Genomic DNA, 25836 nt, shown 5'->3' with positions numbered 1-25836 from the left:
GTAGCTACCATCTGTCCCCATACATCACTATTATAGAATCATTGGCTATATTCTTTATGCTATACTTTTTATTCCTATGATTTATTCATTCCTTAATGGGAAGCCTGTCTCTCGCACTCCTCTTCACCCATTTTGCCCATCCTCCCACCTTCTTCCCCTCTGACAACCAATAATTTGTTCTCTGTTTATGGGTCTATTTTTGTTTGTTTGTTTGTTTGTTCATGTGTTTTCTTTTTTAGATTCCATATGTAAGTGAGATTATATGGCATTTGTCTTTCTCTGACTTATTTCACGTAGCACAATAACCTATAGGTCCAACCATATTGTCACAAATGGCAAGATTACATTCTTTTTTATGGCTAAGTAATTTCCAGTGTGTGTATATACCATATCTTCTTTATCCATTCATCAGTCAGTGGACACTTAGCTTGCTTCCATATCTTGGCTATTGTAAATAATGCTGCAGTAAACATTGGGGTGCATATGTCGTTTCAAATTGGTGTTTTCATTTCCTTTGGATAAATACCCCGTAGTGGAATTACTAGATCATATGGTATTTCTATTTTTAATTTTTTGAGGAACCTCAACACTGTTTTCCATAGTGGCCACACCAATTTACATTCCACCAGCAGTGCATGAGTGTTCCTTTTTCTTCATATCCTCACCAGTACTTATTATTTCTTGTCTTTTTCATACTAGCCATTCTGACTGATGTGAGGTTATACCTCATTGTGGTTTTGATTTGCATTTCTTTGATGATTAGTGACGTTGAGCATCTTTTTGTGTGCCTCTTGGTCATCTGTATGTCTTCTTTAGAAAAATGTCTATTCAGGTTCTCTGCCCATTTCTTAATTGGGTTATTATTATTATTATTATTGGTACTGAATTATATAAGTTCTTTATATATTATTGGATATATCATTTACCAAAATCTTCTCCCATTCAGTAGGTTGCCTTTTCATTTTGTTGATGGTTTCCTTCATATGCAAAAGCTCTTTATTTTGGTGTAGTTCCAATAATTTATTTTTGCTTTTGTTTCCCTTGCCTGAGAAGACATATCTAGAAAAATGTTGCTAAGGCCCATGTCAAAGAGATTACTGCCTATGTTGCTTTTCTAGGAGTTTTATGGTTTCAGGTCTCACATGTAGGTCTTTAATCCACTTTGAGTTTGTTTTTGTGTATGGTGTAAGAAAGTTGTCTAGCTTCATTCTTCTGCATGTAGCTGTCCAGTTTTCCCAGCACCATTTATGGAAGAGACCGTCTTGTATATTTTTATCTCCTTTGTTGTAGGTTAATTGGCCATATAATTATGGGTTTATTTCTGGGTTTTCTATTCTGTTACATTGATCTATGTGTCTGTTTTTGTACCATACTGTTTTGATTATTATAGCTTTGTGGTATGCCTTGAAATCTGGGATTGTGAGAACCTCTAGTTTTGTTCTTCTTTTTCAAGATTGCTTTGGCTACTCAGGGTCTTTTGTGGTTCCATACTAATTTTAGGATTATTTGTTCTAGTTCTATGAAAAATTGTATTGGTATTTTGATAGGGATTGCATTGAATCTAGATTCCTTTGGGTAGTATGGACATTTTAACAATATTAATTCTTTCAATCTATACTCTGAAAACTATAAAAAAATTGCTGAAAGAAATTGAAGATGACACAAACAAATGCAAAGATATTCCATGCTCATGGACTGGAAGTCTGTATGACCTTTTAAAAGACTAATGTGTAAATATGAGCCACTCAGGTTTAAAGAGCAAGGAAGGACATGTAAATATCAACACTCTTAGAGATGGTACTTGGAAATCAGTTTGGAGAATGGACAGGAAGCAGTGGGAGTTATCAGTGATTCTAGAGTCACTTAAAAGGTTTTTTGAAGTGCAGATTGAGGAAAATCAGTTTTTGCCAACACTTTCTGGCTAGTAGGTTTGTGATAGGGCCCATGATTTTGCATTTTTAAAAAGTTCCCAGGTGATGATCATGCCTGCTGGTCCAGGGAGCACATGTTGAGAGCTACTGCACTAGATTTGGGAGGCTAGTTAGAAATTTTTTGCATTGATCTATGTAAGATAAAACATAGAAATAAATGCTGACAATAGAGTTGAAGAGGAAGGGTGGGTTCCAAAAATATAGAGGAGTTACAATTGACAGGACTTGTTAACAGACCAGAGTATACAGATGAAGGAGAGGTAGAGTCTAGTCTAGAAGAGTCTAGATTGATTTCGAGATTTCTAACTTTAGTAGGTGGGTGGAAAATGGTGGTGCCATTATCTCAACATATGGAATAAAAGAGGAGAAGATGGATAGGTTTTGGGGTGGACCTGATGACGAGTTTGGTCTTAGACATGTCAAATGGAGATTTATGTGCAGATATCTGTTAGGAAAGTAGGATACTGTAGAGTTGAAGTTACAGTTATAAGAATGAATTTATAAGTGTTGGCATGTATGTCTATAGAAGAGAAATTATAGGTCATAAAGTCAACAGAATAAAGTACTCAGAACAGAACTCTGAAATATGCCAGTATTTAAGGTGAAATCAGAATAATTCACCTTGAAAAGGTCCGAGAAGGGCTGCCAGGAGCTGTGGAATAAAGAGTTTCTATAAGGGTGTGATCAGCCTGTCAGCACTGCAGAAAGGTCAATTGACATACGGATGCCAATGCATTTAGTTTTGTCAGAGTACCACGGATCGGACACAGATTGTATTTACCTGACATTAGAAAATGTTTCTGAGGACAGAATACATGCCTTTTGTTTTTCTGATATTAAGTTTCTATTCACTTCTGAAGAAGATAACATTATTGATAGAAATACTTGGGGTATGAATGGATTCGTATTCAAGTTCTAAGGTAATATTGTAGCTGAACTTTAATAAAATGTTTGAAGAGCAAATTAAGAATCAAAATTTATATACATATGTGTGTGTGTGTATGTGTGTGTGTACATATATATTCTTTTGAGGAAGCACGGTCTCTTGTGGGGTATTATTCCTTTCTACAAAAAGCTTGCAGAAATGAGTGTGGAGGTTTTTGTGGTTGGTCCTTCTGAAAGTGTTTTGTTCTCTACCCCTATCCCTGCTGGGGAACCAAGAATGCTATTATTGCTGTTAAGAATATTGTTTTACTCTGAAACTTTGTGTGACAGCTGGACATGATTATTTTATTAGTTTACTGACCGGCACAACTTAAACAAAAAAGAAAGACAAGGTCAACAAATGTGATAGATATTAGGGCAGCTATCACTTCTGATAATCAGACCATAACCTTTTTTCCCCTTTTCCTCCAGTGCTTTCTCTAAGCAGACTTATAACAAAACCATGACAGTAAATAGAAATTGCTGCCCTTCAGGACCTGGGATAATGGTTTCATAAGCAGGATTTATCAGTGGTGTGTCAGTGTCTGGAAAACATAGTTTAAATGTGTATGTCCAAAGCAGCATGCCCACCTCTATTTTAGGAAAACTTCTTGTGGGGTGTGTGGATTGACTGACTCGTTAGGACTCTCTGGAAAGCCAGATTTGAGATTGAGCAGACATAGCCCTTTGAATTTGCTGCTTGTATTCCTCTATTAATTAGTTGGAAAGTTCCCCACAAAATGTGGGCCAAATGCAGAATGAGAGGGACTGTCAGTAAGACAGTGAGCTTTCTGAAGGACCAGAATCAAAGGACGTTTTCTCTTTTGTGCTCAAACAGGTCTGATCTAACAGATTCTCTGTGTGTAGACTTCACCCTTTGCTTGTTGACCAGTGTTTTAAGGCCCGACATTACGAAAGGAACACTTAAAATCTCAGGCTGCAAATTATCAAATGTGTAATTGTTATTTCATGGAGACCAAACTAATATCCTAAACTATTAGAAATTTGACTCGCTGACAGATCAGTCTCTTATTTATTTATTTATTTAAGATTTTATTTATTTATTTGACACAGAGAGAGAGACACACACAGCGAGAGAGGGAACACAAGCAGGGGGAGTGAGAGAGGGAGAAGCAGGCTTCCCGCCGAGCGGGGAGCCCGACGGGGGGCTCGATCCCAGGACCCTGGGATCATGACCTGAGCCAAAGGCAGACTTTTAATGACTGAGCCACCCAGGTGTCCCCAGATCAGTCTCTTAAAAAACTGGTAAAGAGCCTGCCGTTGAGGCTGATGGCTGAGGATGGTGGATTTTAAAGATGGAAGACATAAAACATGAAAGTTCTTTCCAGATCAGTTTGGAATACTTAAAGTAATGACGTTAAGCTATATGTTCTTCATTTAGGATTAAAAAGAACATGTTATCAAGTATATCATTGGAATTCAAATTAACATTTTCCCCTTTTCCTTTCTTTGAGCAGGTGGTCAAGTTATTAAGCAACAAAAGATCACAAGCAGTTGGAATATTAATGTCTAGCCTTCATTTAGATATGAAAGATATACAACATGGTGAGTATAAACATAAAAATTCAGCTTTTGAATACCCAGATTTGGGCTGACAGATGTGCTGTTTGGTGGTAAAGTTATTTTAGAGTTTTTGAGATTAGTATGTTTCCTGTAAGTGCTACCAAACATTCTACCATGATCGTTTCTGGAGGGGTTACTAGTAACTTGACTTTTATGTTGTTTCTATATTTTGCTAAAAGCCTGATTCTCGTGTGACATATTTCGTCTGCATTAATAAATATTTCATTTTTAATTCATCAGAAATACTGGGCCCACTGTGCTCTGTAGTGAATTAGACTATATCTGAGGTATTTACTTCGGGATGCCATGCTCAAAGAGACTGATAAGCAGGAGTGATAGTGGTATGTCTCAGCCATTGAAAATACCTGAAAATAGTGTACTGGAGAGATAAATATGTTGAGACTTGAATCTCAAGTGTTTGATGAGCTAACATAAATTTTCTAACAGATTGGCTTCAACCAGTGTAGGAGTTACATGGATGCTTGTTTTATTGTTATTATTTTAAGAATGTTTTTATGATTAGAGATGTCGAATAGTAGACTGGATTGCCATGTATAGTAATTAAATGAAAACTCAAGTGTTCAAGAGGCTGAATGATCGTTTGTTGCGGATGTCTATAAAGCACTGGACAGGTGAGGGGGCGTGTTCTCTTAGTCCTCCTGTCCCCAGACATGATGAGATGCTGAAAGAATCACAAAAGCAAATTTATTATGTATAACTTTTTAGGGTGGAAAACTGTCCCTCTTCTTTCAATCATTTGGTATGACTATATGTAAACCCCTGGGCTTTTCTATGCATAGAGGGATTGAATTATTTTTTTCTAATAACCATCAAAGATAGTTTCAAATGATTCTTGCCCACTTATATTATTGTTGGTGATCCAGACACATGGAAGCAGTCATATCAGGGCCTTTTGTTATTTCTTTTATGTTGTTGTTTTAATTTATATCTTTAACCAGCCTTATAAAATATTCTCCCTGTTTAGAGTTAGGCTGATTTTAATGTTTTGTAAGTGGCTTTAGTGTCAATATTTTAAATACTTGAAATCCACCCTATAATTGACAGGCATTCCTGTGCCATATCTTCCTATCACATTTATGCTGAGAGATATTGCCCAAAGGTGAATAGAGGAAATATATTTATATTCAGAACGTCTCATAAGCTGTCCAGAGCCTTAGAATAGATTTAAAGCAGATTGATTTATCCAGTGGAATGCCAGTTTACCTATTAAAGAAATATGGTTTCAAGTATAACCCAGACTTTATAAATCATGAAAACATTTAACTGGCTTTCTAGCTTACCCCTTTATGAATGTGGATTCTATTTGTTAGCCTTAAAATACTGTGTGGAATAATTCATAAATAGCACAAGCCTGGTATGTTCTGTCAATTGATGAGTAACTCTTAATCATAATTTAAGTTTTTATTAAACTGTTTTGATGGTGAGGAGACTTCCTCAAACTGAAGCATTGGGGGTAGTAGTCACAGAACAGGACGCCAAGGCTGGCGCCAAGAAGTACTTGGCGTTTCTAAAGCTGGCAGATGTAGCCCAGTTAAGTCATAGAATGAAATCTGAAAATAATGATATGGTCCTTTCCTTCAGTCAAATATTCAACCCGGGTTGAGTTAATAATGAGAACCTTATGAACAAAGGAGTCCGCCTAACATCTGTGTCTGTGGTAAAGCCAGTGAGAGTTCATTGAAAACTTGCTAGTTTAACATGCAATGCTAACAATAACATGGCATGAACGTCAGTAGTTGAAGGGTCACACAGAATTATGCATAAACTTTATCCTATTAGGATGTGAAGTGATTGCTTGAGTCACTTTGAAACCCTGTACATGGTTTTCTAAAAAACAGCTGCTTTAAAATTTAAGTCTGAAGAAGCAAGTGGTATGCCTTGCAGTGAATAAAGTCCTGTTCTGTCTCAGTATGTTGTCTGGAACCATGATTTACATGTGAGAGTCACTCGTGGCCTCTAGAATAAACTTGACTTCTATCAGGATATGCCTCCACTGAGAAATCCACAGAAGCATAAACATCATTGATTTTGGTTGTAGAAACAGCCACAGAATTTATCCAGACCTCTAGTGTGTCATCTTGTAGAAGAGCAAATGAAGACCTTTTTGGTGGTTAGGTTTCTTTTTCAAGGTCGCAAAGCACGTTAGTGGAACAGACTAAGCTTGGGCCCAGCCCTCTTCACTCCCTGGTCCTATTCTTTTCATTCATGGGAGCTGCTTTCTCAAGATGGTGCTTTTTCTACAACCAGCATTGGTATCTTGAAAACAGAGTATATGTAACAAAGCAGATATTTTTTTTCTCTTTTTCTCTTTTCTCTCACCAAAACTCCAAAAAAGGTTAAGGTTGAGTTTACTTTGTAATGTTTCTATGTTTAAAGCGCCATGTTAGAGTAATTAGCGTGGAAGGTTTGGATTAGAGGTGCCAAAAGTCTAATCGTGGTCTTGCCACCATGTCCGCTGAGCACCACACCCTGCTCAGACTCAAAGGTTATTTTCTGCAATGGGCACATGTAGAGTCCTCAGTGGCATATTGAGTCAAAGGGCAGAGAGGGAAGAAAGGATCGGTTTCTTGACTAAGTTCACTAATGTGGCAATACAGGTGAGGCAGTCCCAAATAATTAACCGCGAGTGTGCATCTGCGCTCATGCGCACATGCGCACAAAGGTTACAGTGAGGACGTGAGCAGCTCTAATGCAGTTGGCAGTGTGTTCTGGTATCTTCTAAACTATCCTGTAAATTGTCACAGTTTTCCAACGGGTAGGGTGAAACTGTGGTGTGCCACCTCTGGAAAAAACAAAACAAAACAAAACAGAAACACTCCAATGGTTTAGAATAATTTAAAGTCTAGGATGAAGGTGCTTTTCAGAAATGATTTACCTAGTGTGCTAGAGCTTAGGGTCATTATGGCTTTAGGATCTCCTTAAATCAAGCTCTAGGGATCCCCTGAGGCAATGCTAACTGCTCATCCATTGCTGAGTTGACTTCCCTGGGTGCATAGCCCTTTGAGTTCCAGTTTATTGTCACCTAAGGCTAGAATCTCTACTTTGTGTGGGCCCTCAGCTTTAATGTTTGGCCTTTGGCTCCATCAGGCTGTCAATGGAAAGTTCAGGTTCCTTGGGATAGGGCTAAAGCAGTTTCTGAACTGGCTCATTTTTCTGCATTCTCTCTTGTTTAGCATGGTAATTCCCCTCTTGGCTGCTTTTTGATGCTTTTCAGATATTTGATAAATATATTTTATCCCGCATTTTAAATTACTCTCAATGGGAGGATTGATTCAAATCATCTAGCCTGTTATTTTCATGATGAGAGTATCCTATAGCTCTGTAGTTGAGTTTGGTGAAAAGAGATTGAAGTTTGTATACAGCATTCCATCCGTACTTCGGGAGTCAGTGTGGTCGTCACAGCTCCAGGATCGTTTTGGTAGAAAATAGTAGCTGCAGAGCAGTTTGAAATTTCATAGGGCTCGGTTTTATCCCCTACAGTCTCACCACTAGGTAGAATATCCACATAATTTATCATCCAAACTGCGATACCTTTGAGAGTGGAAGGGAGTGCTGTGAGTAATATTGCTTGGCACACGAGGAGTAGAGTAATTCTACTATCGGATCAAATGGAAACAAGTTTCTGATATCATTCTCCTTCATATATGTATGTTTATAATACAACTATTTATTGGCCAGGGAATTAAACAGTTTGAAAAGTCTGCTTTGTAAACCTGAGGTTGTCTAGCTCTGTCCTTTTGGGACTCTCGTCAGTATCTTGTCTGAAAGATTTGTTCCAGTTTGAGGCAAACACATCACAGAGGTAGGAATCTGTTACCCTTATAATCTGTAGCTGGCAACTAGAAATCGGACTCAGCTGGTAGCTGGACCGAGGACCAGTTAAGGACTAAGCCTCTGGCAGCGTCCTTAAAAATCAAGCTATAGACTCCCCTAAGTTTTTATGCTGTCTGTGCACAGGGGTGGAGTGGAGCATCTCGAAGAGATTTTAGCTACTCCACGTGTCTTGTATCCTTTTAGTTTCACCAGTAAATGCCCACTTGACATATTAAAATGCTAATTAGCAAAGCCTCAGTTACTGATCTAGTAACTTGTAATAACTGCCCCTGAAGTATGGCCTCTTTTTCTATATTTAAATTCAATTAGCCAACATATAGTACATCATTAGTTTCAGATGTAGAGTTCAGTTATTCATCAATTGCATATAACACCCAGTGCTTATCACATCACGTGCCCTCCTTAATGCCCGTCACCCAGTTACCCCATTCCCCTACCACCTCCCCTCCAGCAACCCTCAGTTTGTTTCCTATAGTCAAGAGTCTCTCATGGTTTTTCTCCCTCTCTGATTACTTCCCATTCAGTTTTCCCTCCCTTCCCCTATGATCAGGAATTCTGCAACATGGCAGGATATAAAAGCAATGCACAGAAATCAGTTGCATTTCTATACACAAACAATGAAACAGGAGAAAGAGAAATTAAGGAATAGATCCTATTTACAATTGCACCCAAAACCATACGATACCTAGAAATAAACCTAACCAAAGAGGTAAAGGATCTGTACTCTAAAAACTACAGAATACTTATGAAAGAAATTGAGGAAGTATGGCCTTGCTTACATAGTGCTGTCTTACCATCCCTGAGGTATAGGTATTAGGACAGTTGACTGCCCCTAAAGTTGAAGCTTTAACTGGCTCATATACACTATTACATTCCCTCAGTATACATGTTTTAAAATAGATTAAAGATACTATAGCAAGAGATACCTAAGATGTATTTAATGATCTCACACATAGAAATAAGTTTTGCTAACCTTCCAGCATTGTCCAGTCCAAAGTATTGACCCCTGTTCCTTTCTTTCTTTCCTTTTTTTTTTTTAAGGTTTTATTTACTTCTTTGTCAGACAGAGAGAGAGAGAGAGAGAGGGAGTGAGAGCACAAACAAGGGAAGTTGCAGGCGAGGGGAGAAGCAGGCTCCCTGCTGAGCAGGGACCCAACGCAGGACTCAATCCCAGGACTCTGGGATCATGACCCCAGCCCAAGGCAGATGCTTAACAAACTGAACCACCAAGGCATCCCAGCCCTCATTCCTTTCTTCCTTTCTTCCTTTTAATATCTGTCCTGTCTAAAGCCAACTAGTATTGTGAGCCCATGGGCAACAAGTACTAAATTATGTCTTTGTTGACAGTTCTATTGTTTTTAATCATGATTTGTCAAAATCATGTGTCTTGACATCAAATAAGATAATTATGTAAACTACCTGGTCAATAAAACGATGGTTATTTTTATTCTTTGGTGTCTAAGCCTAATGACTGCTTTTTCAAATGCTCTTTAAAAAATGCAGTTAAGGATACCCTACAAGGGCAATGACCTGCTTTTAGGTTTAAATCAGAAATTCCAGGGGTGCCTGGTGCAGTCTGTTAAGCATCCCACTCTTGGTTTCTGCTCAGATCGTGATCTCAGGGTCCTGAGACCAAGCCCTGTGTTGCACTCTGCACCCATCACAGAGTCAGCCAGAGATTCTCTCTCCCCCTGCCCTTCCTGCTCGTTCTCTCTCTCTCTCTTAAATAAATAAATCTTTAAACAAAAAAAATCAGAAATTCCAGTGAAATCTGTCTGCTAATTTGATTCCTTATTGGATCCTGCGTCATCTTGCTGTTCTTTTGATCTTCTGTCACTGACCTCCTTCACAAGGGCTCAGAGTTGTCAGAAGCCTTAGCCTGATAACTGTGTAGGAAGAAATCACCTAGGTTGGCAGCTATTTAAAAAGAGAATTGCTTTTGACAAACAGGACACATACTCTTTCATAATCAGATCTTTTTATTAGTATCTGAAGAGATAGAATTAAATATTGGCTTGAATTTTTACCTCTCCCCCAACCCCCTTCCTTCTATTATTTGCCAATACGGGCATATCTCAGATACACTGTGGGTTTGGTTCCAGACCACTGCAATAAGGCGAATATCGAAATAAGCTGAGTTAAATGAATGTTTTGGTTTCCAGTGCAAATAAAATTTATGTTTACACTATACTATAGTCTATTAAGTGCACAGTAGCACTGAATTTTAAAAAACCGTGTATATACTGATGTGGTTTTAGAATATAGGTGAGGTTCGGTGGGGTGAGGTCCGGAGCCAACGACCAAGAAAGAATTCTTGAGACATCTTTGGTGCAGAATGGTGGTTTATTAAAGCACGGGGACAGGACCCGAGGGCAGAAAGAGTTGCTGCACTTGGGTCTTGAGGAATGGCTGATTATGTACTCCAGAGTTGGGGGAAGTAAGGAAAAGGGAGGTTTCAAAGGAACTTTCATATGCTAAAGAGGACCAACCTACAAGATACCAGAGGTCTTGCCATTGTCAAGTTAAGGTTGTTTTCCCCTCTAGCAAGGTATTAACATTTAGTAGGGAGATTCCTGGAAGAATGTCACACAAGTCCCACCCAAGAGTGGGGGATAAGGGGAGGTTGCAGGGTGTCAGCTTATGCTTTGTCTTCAGCTAGCCTTCCGCTCCCTCATCGTATACCTTAATTAGAAAATACTTTATGGCTAAAAAATACTAACCATCAATCTGAGTTTTCAGTGGATCATAATCACTGAGCACAGATCACCGTAGTAAGTATAATGATAATGAAAAAGTTTGAAGTATTGGGAGAATCAGCAAAATGTGACACAGTGACATGAAGTGAGCAAATGCTGTTGGAAAAGTGGTGCCCATAGACTTGCCTGAAGCAAGTTGCCACAAACCTTCAATTTGTTAAAAAAAAAAGAAACAAACCCCAAAAAACAAAAATGCAGTATCTCTCGAGTCAATAAAGCAAAGCGCAATAAAATGAGGTAAGCCTGTAGCTGTGTAAAGTGGTCCAGAAGAAGGGAGTTAATTCTCATTATACAATGCAGGGAATGGAGGTTTATAGATTAAGCCTGCCTGGGGCTTCGCCTTAATAGGACCAAAATGGGTGTCCAGTTCCTTCACTGCCCTCTACAGTGTATTAGCTTATTTCACAATGAGGACCCGTGTTTCCTAATACAATGAGAATATGCAACATAGGCAAAAAGAGAACTGGCGGAAGGCGCAATACGTCTGGCCACCAGTTGTTTTGGTTTTTTGAGTTACTAAAGCACTGAAAAATATATTTGGCAAATTTCATTTCTTCCTTTGTCATTTCATACAAATTCCCCAGTTTGCTTATTGACTCTGTTCCTTAGCGAATGAAGCGGATTTTTTTTCACAGCTATGAATTAAAGGAGGAGAAAGATTTTAAAGGGAATTATTAATTAATGGAGTTGCTTGTTCTTGATTGAACCAAGCAAAGATACACAAATTTGTTAGAGAAAAAGCATGTCGGGCTCAGCTTATCAGTGAACAAAAGCAGGTTGTGATTACTTGTAAAAAGCTTGTGACGCATAGGGCATGGGACTTTCTGTGCCTTTTTTCTAGGTTACTGATGCTCAGAGAGTTTTTAGGGATATACACCCTAGTTAAGTCCTTGGGGATGCTTGCTTTCATTTTGTACTCATGCTCTAAGCCTATTTCTTTATTCCTTTTGTCTAGACTTCCTGGCTTTTCCCTTTATTTTTAAGTGCAGACTAGCTTTGATTAAGAGCCTGATTCCAGAGCCATGCTGCTCAGATTTTGTTTTGGACAGAACGTTTGTCTCCCCCGCAAACTCCAAATTCATATGTTGAAAGCCCTAATCCCCAGTGTGATTGTGCTGACCACGGGGAGCCTTTGGGAGATAATCGGGCTTAGATGAGCTCATGAGGGTGGCCCCCATGATAAGATTAGCATCCTTTAAGAAAAGGAACTGAGGCCACAGGCTCTGCACACTAGGAAGAGGGTCCTTACAAGTTCCAGCCTCCAGAACTGTGAGCACTAAATTCCTGTTTAAACCCCCAGTCTGTGAGCTTTGTTAGCAGCACCAGCTGACTAAGACAGACTGGAATCCCCGTTCTGCTGTGGGGTAGCTGAGTGATAACCTGGGCAGTTTTCTTCATATCTCTATGGCTCCGTTTCCTCATTAGTAGAAAGGGCTGTTTAAATGAGTTATTTCCTGTAAACACACACACACACACACACAGTAAATAGTCAATATTCATTCTGTCCTCGCCTTTCTGCATTTCTTCGGAAATGACTTGTGTTAACAGGCTTTGGAGGTTCCTGAAACTCAGAGGCTGGCCAACCAGTGAGGAGAGAGACCGTAAAGGTTACTTATTCCTCCTTCCGTTGTTGTGAACAGGTTCTGCTACAAGCCTCTCCCCTCTCCCCCCGCCCCAACACAGGGGGTGGAATGCAGAAGCTGCTCCTGATGGCATTTGAAAGCCAGAGGAGAGGGGAAAAGTGGGAGACTTGTTCAAGGGCGCATAACTGAGGCAGATTCGATTGTTCTGGAGCTTGGGTTTTCTGTCATTATTACTGAAATAATGAGTTATTACTGGGCTGTGTCCATCTCTGTTTTCTGGCTAGAGATAAATATGAGGATTATTTATATGAGCAGCCCTTAGAAGTTGAGCATGGACATATCTTTGGACTGTACTTTATTAGCAAGGAGAGCAATTTGGTTTGGAAATTTGAAAGGTGGCGGCGGGGGTGGGGGGCCCTCCCCTAACTGTGTTGTTTCTTAATCATTGTCTCTGGGCACTGTGAGCTCGCCATATTCCACATGTACCACTGTTGGCTCTGGGTGGCTTGTGAGGGTAGCAGGGGGAGGGAGTTTGGTTTTGTTGCTGCAGTGAATCTTGTAAGGAGCAAGAGTAGAAGTGGATTCAGGGACAGATGCTTCTGTTTCTTGCTTTGACCTATTATTAAACTGACAGTTAAACTAGTTTCTAGCTCTGAGTATAAGTATTAAAAACACTTCTTTAAAAATCTGGAAATACCCTTTTGAACTCTGGGAACTCTTCCCATGTATTTTGATAGCCTACACACATAGCAGTTCTTCAGCCCTGTGGGGCTGCCACTGGATAGTGTTTTTCTTATGAAATTTTCTACCAAACAAGTTGTAGATTACAAACTCCTGGTCTTTTTTGTAGCATTTCTGGTTTCATTTGTGGAGACACAAGCTTTTTCACTGGCCTATTAGTTACCATAAGAAAGTTTATCCATAATCATTTGTTTATTTTTGTAATATTCTCAAAAATTGGGGTTAGCGTGGGCAATGTTATTTTTTCCCGGCAGGTTTTCCAGTGTCTGGTTTCTTTACGAAACTCAAGTTTACAAGGCTCACTTAGAAATTGCTTCATGCCTCCCCCTTTTTTTTTTACCTTTAAGTGTTTTCTTCACATGGGATATGGAGTTTTAAGACCTGTTTATTATATTTATTGAGACATTAAAAAATCTAGTAAATGCTGTTGGGAGGTTTAGTGAATGGTTTTCATTGAAATGTGAAGTCACTTAGAAATTTGAGAAGAAAGTGGGCTCCGTCCAGTGAGCTGTGTAACCTTTTCATCAATTGTAGCCTTGTTGTGGAGAAAGTACATGTGAGATAGGTCCACTTTCATTAAAACCTACTTTTAGAAATTTAATATCAGAATATGTTTTAATTTAAAATATAAATTCATTCCTGAGAGTTTCTTATACAAAGACAGACCTCCCAAATCATTTTAAGTCACACATAGATCATTAAATCAAGGGAAGAGGAATTATTTTAATAAGTCTTTCATTACAGTCTCAGAAAAATCCTGGGTTGAGCTTAGCTTATATTTTTTTTAACATTGTTCCACAGTTGGGCTTTTTGATTATGCTTTTATGGGAAGGAGAAACGCAATACTTGAGGCTGTTCTGAAACTGTGAGCTTTGGATGTGGATATTCCTTCCTTCCTCGCACTTAGTATCTGATTATGTATCAAGTGTTTGCTGTGTATTTTTATTGCCCCCCTACCCCATCCCCACCCCTACCCTCTCTCCCCTGTAAGTTCTGTGAGGCCCACTGCAGCTCAGCTCAGGATGTTTGCCCTTATAATGCTGTTATCTGGTGATTGTTAAAGGAATTGCCCAGGACCAAATGGGCCATGAGTGAAGGGGGAGCCCAAATTTGAGCACAGAGACTTAGTGTGAGTGCATAATTAATCACACCAACTTTGCCCTTTGTCCACTGTGTGTTAAAGGTGCAGTTTTTGCAACAATATTCCTTTTGCATAATCCTTGAGAGGGGTGGGGATTTGGACTATTATTTGGGTGGGGGGGCGGGGAGGGTGAAGCCCTTTTGATAACTAGAATCCCGTGTGTATTTTAAAATTGACATCTTTAAAATTCTGTGTGTTTTGACAAGTGCATTTTCAGCACCCCAAAGTGGCCACCCTCAAGATGCTTTCTGGTCTTCTTTATCCTTTCAGATGAAGTGAGGATCTGAGAGTACTAGAGATGAGGAGAGGAAGGAGTGATTGGCACTTTCCACATTTCCCTTAGGAGCCACCTGTGTCCTATTCCTACTAGGCATATTCTAGAAATAGAACCAGAAATATAATCAGCCCTGTGTGCTGAGAGATCAGATAAAATGGCTTAAAAAGTTACGTAATGGCATGTTATCTTTGAGCATGACTGCAGTAATGATCTTTCATGCTGATGACTGTCTTACCTCTTTCCTCACGGTCAAACATGCATACAATAAGATCTCTACTTCCCCAGTAGCAGTTTTCAGCCAAATACCTCTGAATTTGTTGTAAAATTTATTAAACAGTTTCAATCAATTATTATTTACATATGATTAAGAAATCATCAAATAGTACACTAGGCCTTGCAATGAAAACCCGCAGTTCCCAGTTCCCCATATGGGCTTCGTCACTTCCACGATGGATTGTGAAGGCATGATTTTCCCCTTGTTTGAGCCACTGTGGAATATTCGCAGCCTCCTTCAAGGAAATGGTGGAATTTAGGAGCAGGATTCTTTATCGTCACTGACAGTATGAAGCCCTTATGAATTATATTGTTGTGAAGAGAATTCTAAGTTGAGCACGATGTTCAAATGTATTATCTGCAAGTTTTCTTTTAATTCTAAGATTTATGATTCTAAGTTTAAGGTTGTACAATTGCTGATAATAATAATAATAGCCAGCGCATAAAGTCATTGCTGTAGGGTTTGCAATAACTCTTTGAGGTAGGTAATGTTATTATCCCCAACTTAGGGATAAGGAGGCAAAAGAAAGTTAAGCAGCAGGTGGTGGGGCTGTGGTTTAGTCACAGGTGGTCTGGCTGCAGAGTCTGTGCTCTGACGCCCTGTGCTGTACTTCCTAAGAACTCTCAAATGGTAGTAATTGTATCAGTGACTTAAGCTAGAGAAAATGGTGCATGGTTTTTGTCCTCCATGGTTCATAACTACAACACCAGTCTACTGGCTAGCGACGGTCATTGCTATTCACAGCACTGTCCTGTCTTCTAGTAGTGCTATTCAACTAGAGCACACATCCGTACTGTGTGTGTTTGTGTGTGTGTGTGGGGGGGGGGTAGAATCAAGGATCATAGAGAGAAAAAGACTGTCACGAAAGCTGCAAAGGGGTTACTTGATGGATACTGGAGGATTTGCTTTAAAATTCCTTCTATTATCACTTGCTGTCCTGTCTTCTGTCAGTTCTGTGATTTAGGTAATGCTCAGATATGCTTTGCCGGAGAAAGCTACAGAGTGGAGGGTGTCTCTCTATGCCCAACTTCTGTACCAATTAAAGGGATAAGAAGGAGAATGCATTCAAAGACTATGATCACTTTAGCAACATATTTTCATATAAGTGTCAGAGTGTGTTAGAGTGACTAATTATACTCTTGTAACCATTAGCCCCTGTTCTTACCATAAAGATGTCAGGATTGACATTTAATTTATATCAGGGGGCTCTTGATTCATTTATTCCTACTGTCTTATTTCCTTCCTTTCTTTATTTCTTCCCATATTTAATTATTCACTTACTCAGGTATTTACTGAGTACTTTCTTTGTGCCCAGCTCCATTCCTGGTACTGGGGTATAAAAATGAGAACAAAAAGACAAGACAACAACAACAACACGTGGCTATGTGGAATTTACATTCCAGTAGGGAAGAAAACAATTAAAAAAAAAAAAAGGCAAAATGTATGGTATGTCAAATGTCCATTAGTGCCATGGAAGAAATACACAAAAGCAGGAAATGGAAACAGCACAGAGTGAGAGGTAAGGGAGCAGTCAGGAGCAGCCTCAGTGAGAAAGTGAAATCTGAAGGGTACAAGAAAAGGAACCCCATACTATCAGAGGGAAGAGCATGGTTGGGAGAAGAAGCAGTCAAATGCAAAGATCCTGTGGTGCTAGTGTCCTGGCACACTAAAGGACCAGCAAGTTGCTGAGTGGTTCTGGAGAGAGTGATCAAGGGGAAGAGAAGTTTGGGGTGTGTTTGGATAAATAATAAGGGGTGGGGGGGAGGAAGTCGTCAAGGGGGATGGGCAGGAGGACCAGAAGAAAACTTTCACAGTTAATTCAGATGCAAGATGATGGTGGCTTGCACCAAAGTGATAGCAGTAAGGATGGTGAGATGTAGTCAGATTCGGAATATTTTCTGAAGGTAGAGGCAACAGGATTTGCTTATGGATTAGAAGTAGACTCTGAGAAAGAGCGAGGACTCAGGATTTTGGGCCTTAGTTAATATACAGATGTATTTGCTATTTTCTGAAAAGAGGAAAATTGCAAAAAGGGCAGTTTGAGAAGGGAAGATCAGGAGTTCCACTTGGGACATGTTATGTTAGACACGTGAGTAGAGGGGTTGGGCATTAAGAATCGTAAGTTCAGAGTTAGAGAAGTACAGACTGGTGATAAGCATAGGATTCATAAGCATCTTGATGATGGGAGTAAGGGTAGATGGAGGAGAACAGAAATCAAGTATCGAGCCTGTTATGGTCCTCACATTTCCAAAATCACGGGAGTTTTCACAACACCTTCAGGATTATTATCCTACGAATCTACTATGATGTTGCTTAGAGTACTCTAGATGGGTTAGGAATTAGATCAAGTGGAAAATGAAGAGCAAAGAGAAATACATTTATATTGAACATATTATATATTTTTAGTGGTCCTATCTAGAAAGAGGGCAGAATGCAAGCTTTCTTTCTTTTTCCTCATTTGTGCAACAAACTTCGTTCACTAAGAAAATGGATAATTGGAAGTTGTTTAAAATCAGATTGTGTTTTTACATTATTTCCACTAAACAGCTGGCTCTATTTATTTCTTCCGTGAAGAGGAACATAAACAGGAGCAGCTTTCTGGACTTGCTAACGCTCATATGAAGATAAATTTGAAATATTTATGTCTCTAGATAAAATATCAGTAACTAAATACAAACAGAAAATTTGATTACTATTTAGTGGACTGTTGGGTAACACTGAGAATTTGCCATAAGAGCGATTTGGAAGAGAATACAAATTGAGTAATTTATGGTATCCACGTTGATATTTCCTTTGGAAATAAATTTCTTTTAATTCTTAGCATTTTTTATCTTAAAATTCAAAATTTTATTATCAATCTGTTTTAGACCTGATAGCTCCCATGCTCTTGGACTGCTATATTTCAAGGCAGTTCTATTATGTCTTTCATCCTTTTAAAAAGTTTTAATTAATGGAGAATAGAAATGTGTTTCATAAAGATTATGTATGCCTCAACCAAAATTGTTTTTCATTTTGAAAATCTCTTTATGGTCCAGTTTAACAGACAGCCTGAGTCTCATATCATTTATTCTGTTGTTATATGTTGTTTTGGTTGAAATGTATGAAGAAAATGTGTCTTCACACAGATATATGTAGCTGAAAAGAGAGAAGTATTTATTAGTCTTTCAGATAATGGCAGATATTATTGTTAATACTGCACCAAAACTCAACAATAGTTTCCTAATGGTTAGTTGCAATGTTGAATTTGAAAGCCACATCAGTAAGCTTTTCATACATTAAAAAAAAAAAAAAAGATTACATCTCACTCAATATTAAATACCTGGATCTGCTAACATTATTTAACTGAGTTAAGTCATCTGAATTACATAGATGTTTGGCAAAAAACATAACTTTAAGAATATTGAGTTCATTTAAATGAAACCCAAATATTCATTTAAATCTGAACAGGCTCTGCTATGTTTTGAAGTGTTGGAGATGTTTAGAATAGTTCTCAAATGGCACACTTTGCCTTTTTGAGATAAATTGTGTTTTTATTTCTAACTCAAATTCCCTCTGGCAGTTTTTTGAACCCTAATTCCAATTACAACATGTGGATGTTACAGTGTTGGTTGCTCAGTGCCCTATGTGAAGTTTAACTTGGAATTATGCAAACAGACATTTGGGTGTCCTGGTCACTGCAACAGAACAGTGTGAACTGGCAAGCAGAGCGTCACTCGTCCTTATCTCAGCCCTAATCTCTGGAATGAAAGATTCCCATCATCTGCAGCACGTAGCGAAAGGTCTGCGTGTCACAAGGAAATGACATCAGTTTTCTAGCATCTGTGATACCCTCGAGTAGTAATTTCAGAATACTTAGCAAAAGGCTTACATTGTTGAAATATGATGTAGTCTGGGGAGTTGACTTTTAGTCTCAATCTCTAACTCTTTTATTCTGTGCCAGAAAGGAATTTTGCAAGACAGGATGGGTTTTCCTTTGTTGTAGCCTGGCTAGTGAGGATGAATACACCTACTCTCCTCTTTCCTCAGAAGAGAGGAGAATGTGGAGGAGATGTGATATTCTCTGGGAAACCTAGGAATAGGAAATTGCTTCTTCTTGAACAATGAAGTTCATGATTTCAACTGAGAGTGTGTTTAAGTGCTTTGGCAAAGTATTTTAGCCACCGGCAACCATTTCCCCTACACAGATAGAGTCAGACGGACTCTGTACACTTTGAAAGTAGGGAACAAACAAAAATACAAAAGAATCTTTATGTATGGAAATTGTGAAATTTGAAGTCTGCATTGTTTTTTTTCTGTTGTTTGTTTGTTTTAATGGTTGCATTTTTCATGGGATTATTTATGTACAGGAACAGCTAAGGAAAAGACATTAGTGAATTATTGTGATGGTGGAAAAAGGTTCTCCTGGTCAATCGAACCAATAGGTATGGGAGTGTGGAGAGAGTTTCTAAATATTAGTTCAGTTCTTTGGGTGGAATCTTGAAGAAACATCTATTATTCATAGAGCACTCTCAGTTTGAACTGTAATTTTTATTTAGTTGTGGGAAAGAGACTTGAAGCTTGTATTATATGATGGAGGAGAACTGTAGTGAAAATTCATGGTGCTCGGGGTACATTAAGCCTCTTCTCCCACCAATGGCTTCCATCTAAATCTTTGCTAAATGGCGATGCCCACCCTCTGTTTTACTCTTTGCCCCCAAAGCTTTGCATCCCAGTCGTCGAAGGATGTCAGGAAGGTCTGATCATGAAAATGGCTTTCTTTAATTAAAAAACTTCTTATAAGCCACAAGAAGAGAAGAATAGATGCATTTTGCTCAATTAAATCAAAATTTGTGAGGCATTATAGTTGCAGAAATGCTGAAGTCACTGGATATTTAAAGTAATGAAGCAGGAAGGGGGGACTCGTAGAAGCAAAACTAAGAGTTTCCTTTGTCCAGGCATGACCCTGAACAGTGGGTGGTCATTGCTGAACTCTAGAGAATGGGCAGTGTGGTGACAGAAAAGCGGATAGAAGGAGGAAAATTCCTCCACCAGTGGCCTCACCATTCACCAGACAGCTACTGAAGTTTAATTAAGGCTCAGAAGTCTGAGTCGTGAATTAGAACGGAGGCAGTTCCATCTTATATTTGAAAAATTTCTATTTTACTTAGAAGCAACTTTTGTTCATTAAAAACCCATCAGAGAAATCGGAGTATTTGGAACTCCTCCCCATATTTAACTGATCTCTCTTATTCCTGGCAATGAAACCTTACACTAATCCTCTCACACAAATATATATATCAAAAGAGAAGAAAGAAGAACCTTCATTAACTGAACAAATAACAAATTATGACTTAACACACACATAAACTAGTGCATCACATTTTTGTACGTGTTAACTACATGTTGAGCTAAGTAAACCACAAAATTATTCTCGGGAACATAAGTATTGTGTGTATTCTTTAGATTTTTCATATTTTTAAGTTTTTGGCAAAATAGTCATGAGACAGAGGTTGTTAGTCAAAGTCATGTCTATGGTACAATGAAAGGAATTACTATAACATGTCACATCTTGGTATGAAGCTCTCATATTCCCAGTCACATATTGTAAGTTCACAACTAAATTTTTTTTAGTTTTTGATAAATTTTTAATTTTCAGTGACTAAACTTCTTGGTTCCTTTCCCTACCTCAGCATGTCTGCCAGTATATAAATGGTAATATATCACATACTCAGGAAGCTATGTAAGTGCACATTTAAGTAAAATATCTTTAAAATGATTTTTTTAAATGACAATTATAATCTTTGTGTTTGCAAATTCAAGCTTTCTCTTCAGGGTTTCTTTTGAAGTCAGACATGTTTGTGAGGAATTACACTGAAAAAAGTATGAGTATTATCTGTGTAGAAGTTATTTTAGCATAAGGCATTTTAAATTCTGATAGATTGTGTACTTTTAGAGCAATGTATATGCATGCACTCCAAATAAAATTTAACAGTGTCCCCCTTTTACAACATGTGTTAGAAAACAGTGGCAAAATGTGATCGGAGTTAGGGTCTTATTTCCAGGGAGACTCACTAAGCTCTATTTTACAAGAGCATAAATGTTTACCTCAGCAAGAAGGTGAAGTACGTTATGCCCAATAAAGGACATTTTGCAGCGCTGGTTTACAGAAAACATTCAACAGACAGTGGATCTTTTACACAAAGTACAGTGCGTTGTTTGAAACTATTTGCTCATCTATACACTATGCTTAAAATAAACGCTATCTGGGAATATGCCAGTCTTTTTTTTTTTTTCTTCTCTACCTTTTTTATTCCACACCCTAGATTTTGTCACCTGCCAAAGTCAAATAAATCTTATCTGAACAGTTGAGATAAGCCTTGAGTTGTACCCAGTATGGTCAAATCAACAAACCTCTTCAAAAACAGAAATGAAATACAGTATCGCCAGATTAAACAGTCTACAATGGCAATCATGTTTGCATTTAAAGATTTTATTCCAAAAGGATTACAGTCTAGGTATCCATTTTTTTTTCCCCTGCCTAGACAAGAAGGCGACATACTGAGTCAAACAAAATGCATTTGTTCTCTAACAATTTAACTTGTACAGCTCTTATAAACAAGGCCCATAGGTGTATGAAGCCTACTGACTTAATCAGTAACTTATGTCATTATCCTTGTATAAGCAAGTATGCTTGAGAGGTACCGGTGGTGGATTGAGTATCAGAGTTATTTTTTTTCCAGCAGGAAAGCCTTTCTTTATGTAGCCTAAGTATAAAATCGATAGAATTCTGGCATTTTATTGTCTGTACCTTACAACAAATCCCCTCCCAGGTTAAACTGCCTGAAAAGAGAAGATAGTATAAATGGATATGATTTCTAAATAAGTAGGCTATTATAAAAATGCAAGGTTCTTCCCTTCTAGGGCATACATCATTTTAGTTGCTAATAAAATGTACGCTCTACAAGGGCAGGAAGTGTGTCTGTCAGGTTTACCACCATATCCCCAGGGCAGAGAAGACTACCTGGTTTGGGGTTAGAACTCTATGAATATTTGTTCAGTGAAGGAATAAATGCTGTTTTCAAGAAGATACTGTTTACTTTGCGGATAAATACAAACATTTTGTAATAATTTAATCAGTTGTTGATACTTAAAAGCATGTTTCTGAAGTGAATATATTTTGACTTGCAGTTAAATGGTTCCCTTTCAACGTTATACTGTTTAATTGGCAGTTTATTTATGTGTAACAGGTAGTAAACAGATGTTACTGTGTCACTCAGTGTCAGGTAGTATTGACTTCTGTGTATTTCCTGACCATAGGGGAATTTATTTTTTTATTTTTTATTTTTTGCCTTTTTAAAAATTTTATTATGTTAATTACCATTCATTACGTCATTAGTTTTTGATGTAGCGTTCCATGATTCATTGTTTTCGTATAACACCCAGTGCTCCGTGCAGAACGTGCCCTCTTTAATACCCATCACCAGGCTAACCCATACCCCCGCCCCCTCCCCTCTAGAACCCTCAGTTTGTTTCTCAGAGTCCATAGTCTCTCATGGTTCGTCTCCTCCTCCAATCTCCCCCCTTCATTCCATAGGGGAATTTATACACTGCTTGCTGATTTGAAGAGAACCCATTTCCCCACTAGTCTTTAAGCACATCTCCGCATACTTGAATTCAGCCTCTAGCACATCTGAGAATTGGCCCTCTAGCACATATAGAATTGGGATGCTGATGTGCTGCTTTTCTTTTATTTTTAAGGCCCAAACAATATAAAATATATTTTCATTTCTAATTTATGTTGTTTTGTAAGAGCAATTATTTCTACGAATGTCTATGTGATATTGAGACATTTAGAGAGAACGAACAAAGAACCTTCTCTTTGTGAGTGCCTGCTGCAGCAAGGACTGTATGTCACATGGTCATTACCTCTAATCCTGACAATAACCATTTGAGGGAGGTATTAACACCATTATATACCTATTTCACATGTGAATAAACTGAGACCCAGATTGCTTACCAAGTCTCTCCCAAGAGACACACACTAGCTAGTCACAGATCCATGTTTTTAATCCCAGTCTGTGTGAATCCAAAGCACTGAGGTTTAAGGTTTCAAGTCATTTGGGAAAAAAAATCAAGACTTTTGAGTTATTATTTGAGTAAATTAAAGCCGCTCAATAAATACATTAATGTATAAACCAGGGATTTGAATGGAAGGAGCAATAAGAAAATTTAGAAGTCTTATAAATACAAGGAATGGAGTGCCATTATTTTAATTTGGACTCTTTAAAAAAGAATGCTTTTGCTGTATTTGCCATTAAATTTATTATGGCCTTTAGATAATCCAGAATTACTTGAAATGTGATTCAAGAACTTGTGTGTTTCCGATGTATGTTAAAAATGTGTAGCCACATGTCTTCTGGGAAGTTTCCCACAGTGTGGACATGCCTGGGTGTACATGTTTGACAAGCCCATGAGCTCAAGCGAGTTTGGTGGTAGGGTGTGTAAACACTGCAAATGTAGTGTTTCCTTTCATCTTATTATCAAGTGTGAAATTCAGGTGAATATGGTACTAAGTATTTTACTCTCTGAGAAATGTTCTTTTTTTAACTTGTTAGATATGTTTGGTTCACTAAGCCAAGGAAAACCAAACAAAATCTTTAGAATTGCTTGACTGCATCATTAGGAAATTTTTGTTAAATAATACATTTTGACAGTTTTTTTAAGGAATTCCCCAGGTGTGTGGATTTTCAGTTGGGGATTAACACATCACTATTTCCTTATAAAGGATTCTTGATTCCATTGTCGTCAGATTGCACAGTGACAAGCACTTACCAAAGGTTTCTATGCTTTATTGAATTTCAAGTAAAAATTTAAGGATAATGGTCCTAGGCATTTCTACCTAAACCGTTTTCCCCCCTCTTGTTTTCCTTTTTATATCTTCCTGGCAGGACAAATAAAGCAGTACTAGAAATTTCTGAATGCATAAAAACTGACCATTTGCATCCACCACAGACTGTAGATGTGAAGGAGGAAGAGGAGGCTTCTTCCTCTGGAAATATCTTTCATTCTTTTTTTTTTTTTTTTTTAAATATTTTATTTATTTATTTGACAGAGAGAGACACAGTGAGAGAGGGAACACAAGCAGGGGGAGTGGGAGAGGGAGAAGCAGGCTTCCCGCGGAGCAGGGAGTCCGATGTGGGGCTCGATCCCAGGACCCTGGGATCATGACCTGAGCCTAAGGCAGACGCTTAATGACTGAGCCACCCAGGCGCCCAATATCTTTCATTCTTTATGTGTCATTTTCTTCCCTCATTATCATGTGGATGGTTATGCTTATAGTACTGTTGGCAGCAGATATCACTGCGCATGCCAATATTTGGCTTTTGCTTTCTCAGGTGTTGTTGCCTTCATGGATTGATGGGACCAATAACACAAATATGTGGTTGGTAGTGTCTCTTTCTTTTTTTTTTTTTTTTAAAGATTTTATTTATTTATTTGAGAGAGAGAATGAGAGACAGCACGAGAGGGAAGAGGGTCAGAGGGAGAAGCAGACTCCCCGCTGAGCAGGGAGCCCGATGTGGGACTCGATCCCCGGACTCCAGGATCATGACCTGAGCCGAAGGCAGTCGCTTAACCAACTGAGCCACCCAGGCGCCCGGTAGTGTCTCTTTCTTAAGGTCAGCTATTATGGCTTTTCTCTGAAGGTTCAGTAATGACTTTGTTTTTCACACTATAAGCTTTTTTAGTTTTCTACTATATGTAGAACACTCTGGTGTGAGCTGATGATATCTAAGGCAATATCCCTGCTATCAGGCTATTTAAAATCTCCTTGGAGGCAAAGAGCACATAATTCTATACCAAAGAAGGAATACCTGAAACGTATCAGGTGATTTGTATTTATGTTAAAGGGTTCAAACAAGAGGTCAGGGATGTCATTATGAGCCATGGTACTTAGGGAATGTTTCAGAGATAACTTAAGTTGGAGTTTGAAATTGCTATTTTGTTAGAGATAGTGGTTTGTCCACATTGTTCACACTTATCAACTTCCCCTCCATTTTAGGTAAACATTGGAAACTATTCTGGCCAGTGAGACATAAGTAGAAATTTGCTAAGAATTCATATTTAATAGGCATTGCATATACTTTCTTGTTGCTTTCCTTTTCCCTCAATTTTGCCTGGAATGTGAAAGTGATGGATGGAGCTATGGCAACTATTTTTCCACATGAGGAATAGGAATTTAAAGACCATAAAAACTTTTTTTTCCCTAACCTTTTTTTAATTTTCTGAATCAATGTCAACCTATCTCAATTTTATTTAAGTCGTTATTTACTCAGATGTTCTTTTTACTGCTGAAAACAATTTTTAAACAGTGCAAATATATTTGCACTTTTGCCATATTATCAAGTGGCTAATTGTCAAGAATTTATTCATATTTCAGATGTCTTTGTTACTACACTGTAACTAAATGGCTGACATCACTCCCTACAATAGTCTAAAATGAGCCAAACGTTTAAGCTTGGGGTCGGGGGACTAAGTTATAAACAAACATGATGAATGACATTTTTTTCTCTCACCTAGTCCCTGTGTCCTTCATTTTACTTCCTAATACATCAAAGGTTGTGGAATTCAGCTCTTATTTCTCTTCAATTCCACCAGGATCTAGATACTCTTTTTAAAAATCTCCTTCCCTTCCTCAACTGTCCTCAGTTTGTGTTAATCACTCTTGCACTTTTTCATTCACCTATACACGTATTCCTCAACATATTGTTACTTTTGCAAAACCTAGAGACA

The 25836-nt window shown here is 38.3% G+C and overlaps 1 protein-coding gene across 1 annotated transcript in view; it reads left to right on the top strand.

Moving 5' to 3' along the window:
* The window catches only part of FMN2 (formin 2), a 372324-nt gene that overhangs the window by 158619 nt on the left and 187869 nt on the right, over positions 1-25836 (top strand). The window contains exon 7 of the mRNA XM_036076720.2: positions 4334-4421. Within this exon, the coding sequence (XP_035932613.2) occupies positions 4334-4421 (88 nt within the window). The remainder of the gene's footprint in view (positions 1-4333; positions 4422-25836) is intronic.

This window comes from Halichoerus grypus, chromosome 7 (assembly GCF_964656455.1).
Source record: "Halichoerus grypus chromosome 7, mHalGry1.hap1.1, whole genome shotgun sequence".
Lineage (NCBI taxonomy): Eukaryota > Metazoa > Chordata > Mammalia > Carnivora > Phocidae > Halichoerus > Halichoerus grypus.
The sequence above is the reverse complement of the archived record's forward strand: the minus strand, read 5'-3'. Positions and strand labels throughout refer to the sequence as shown.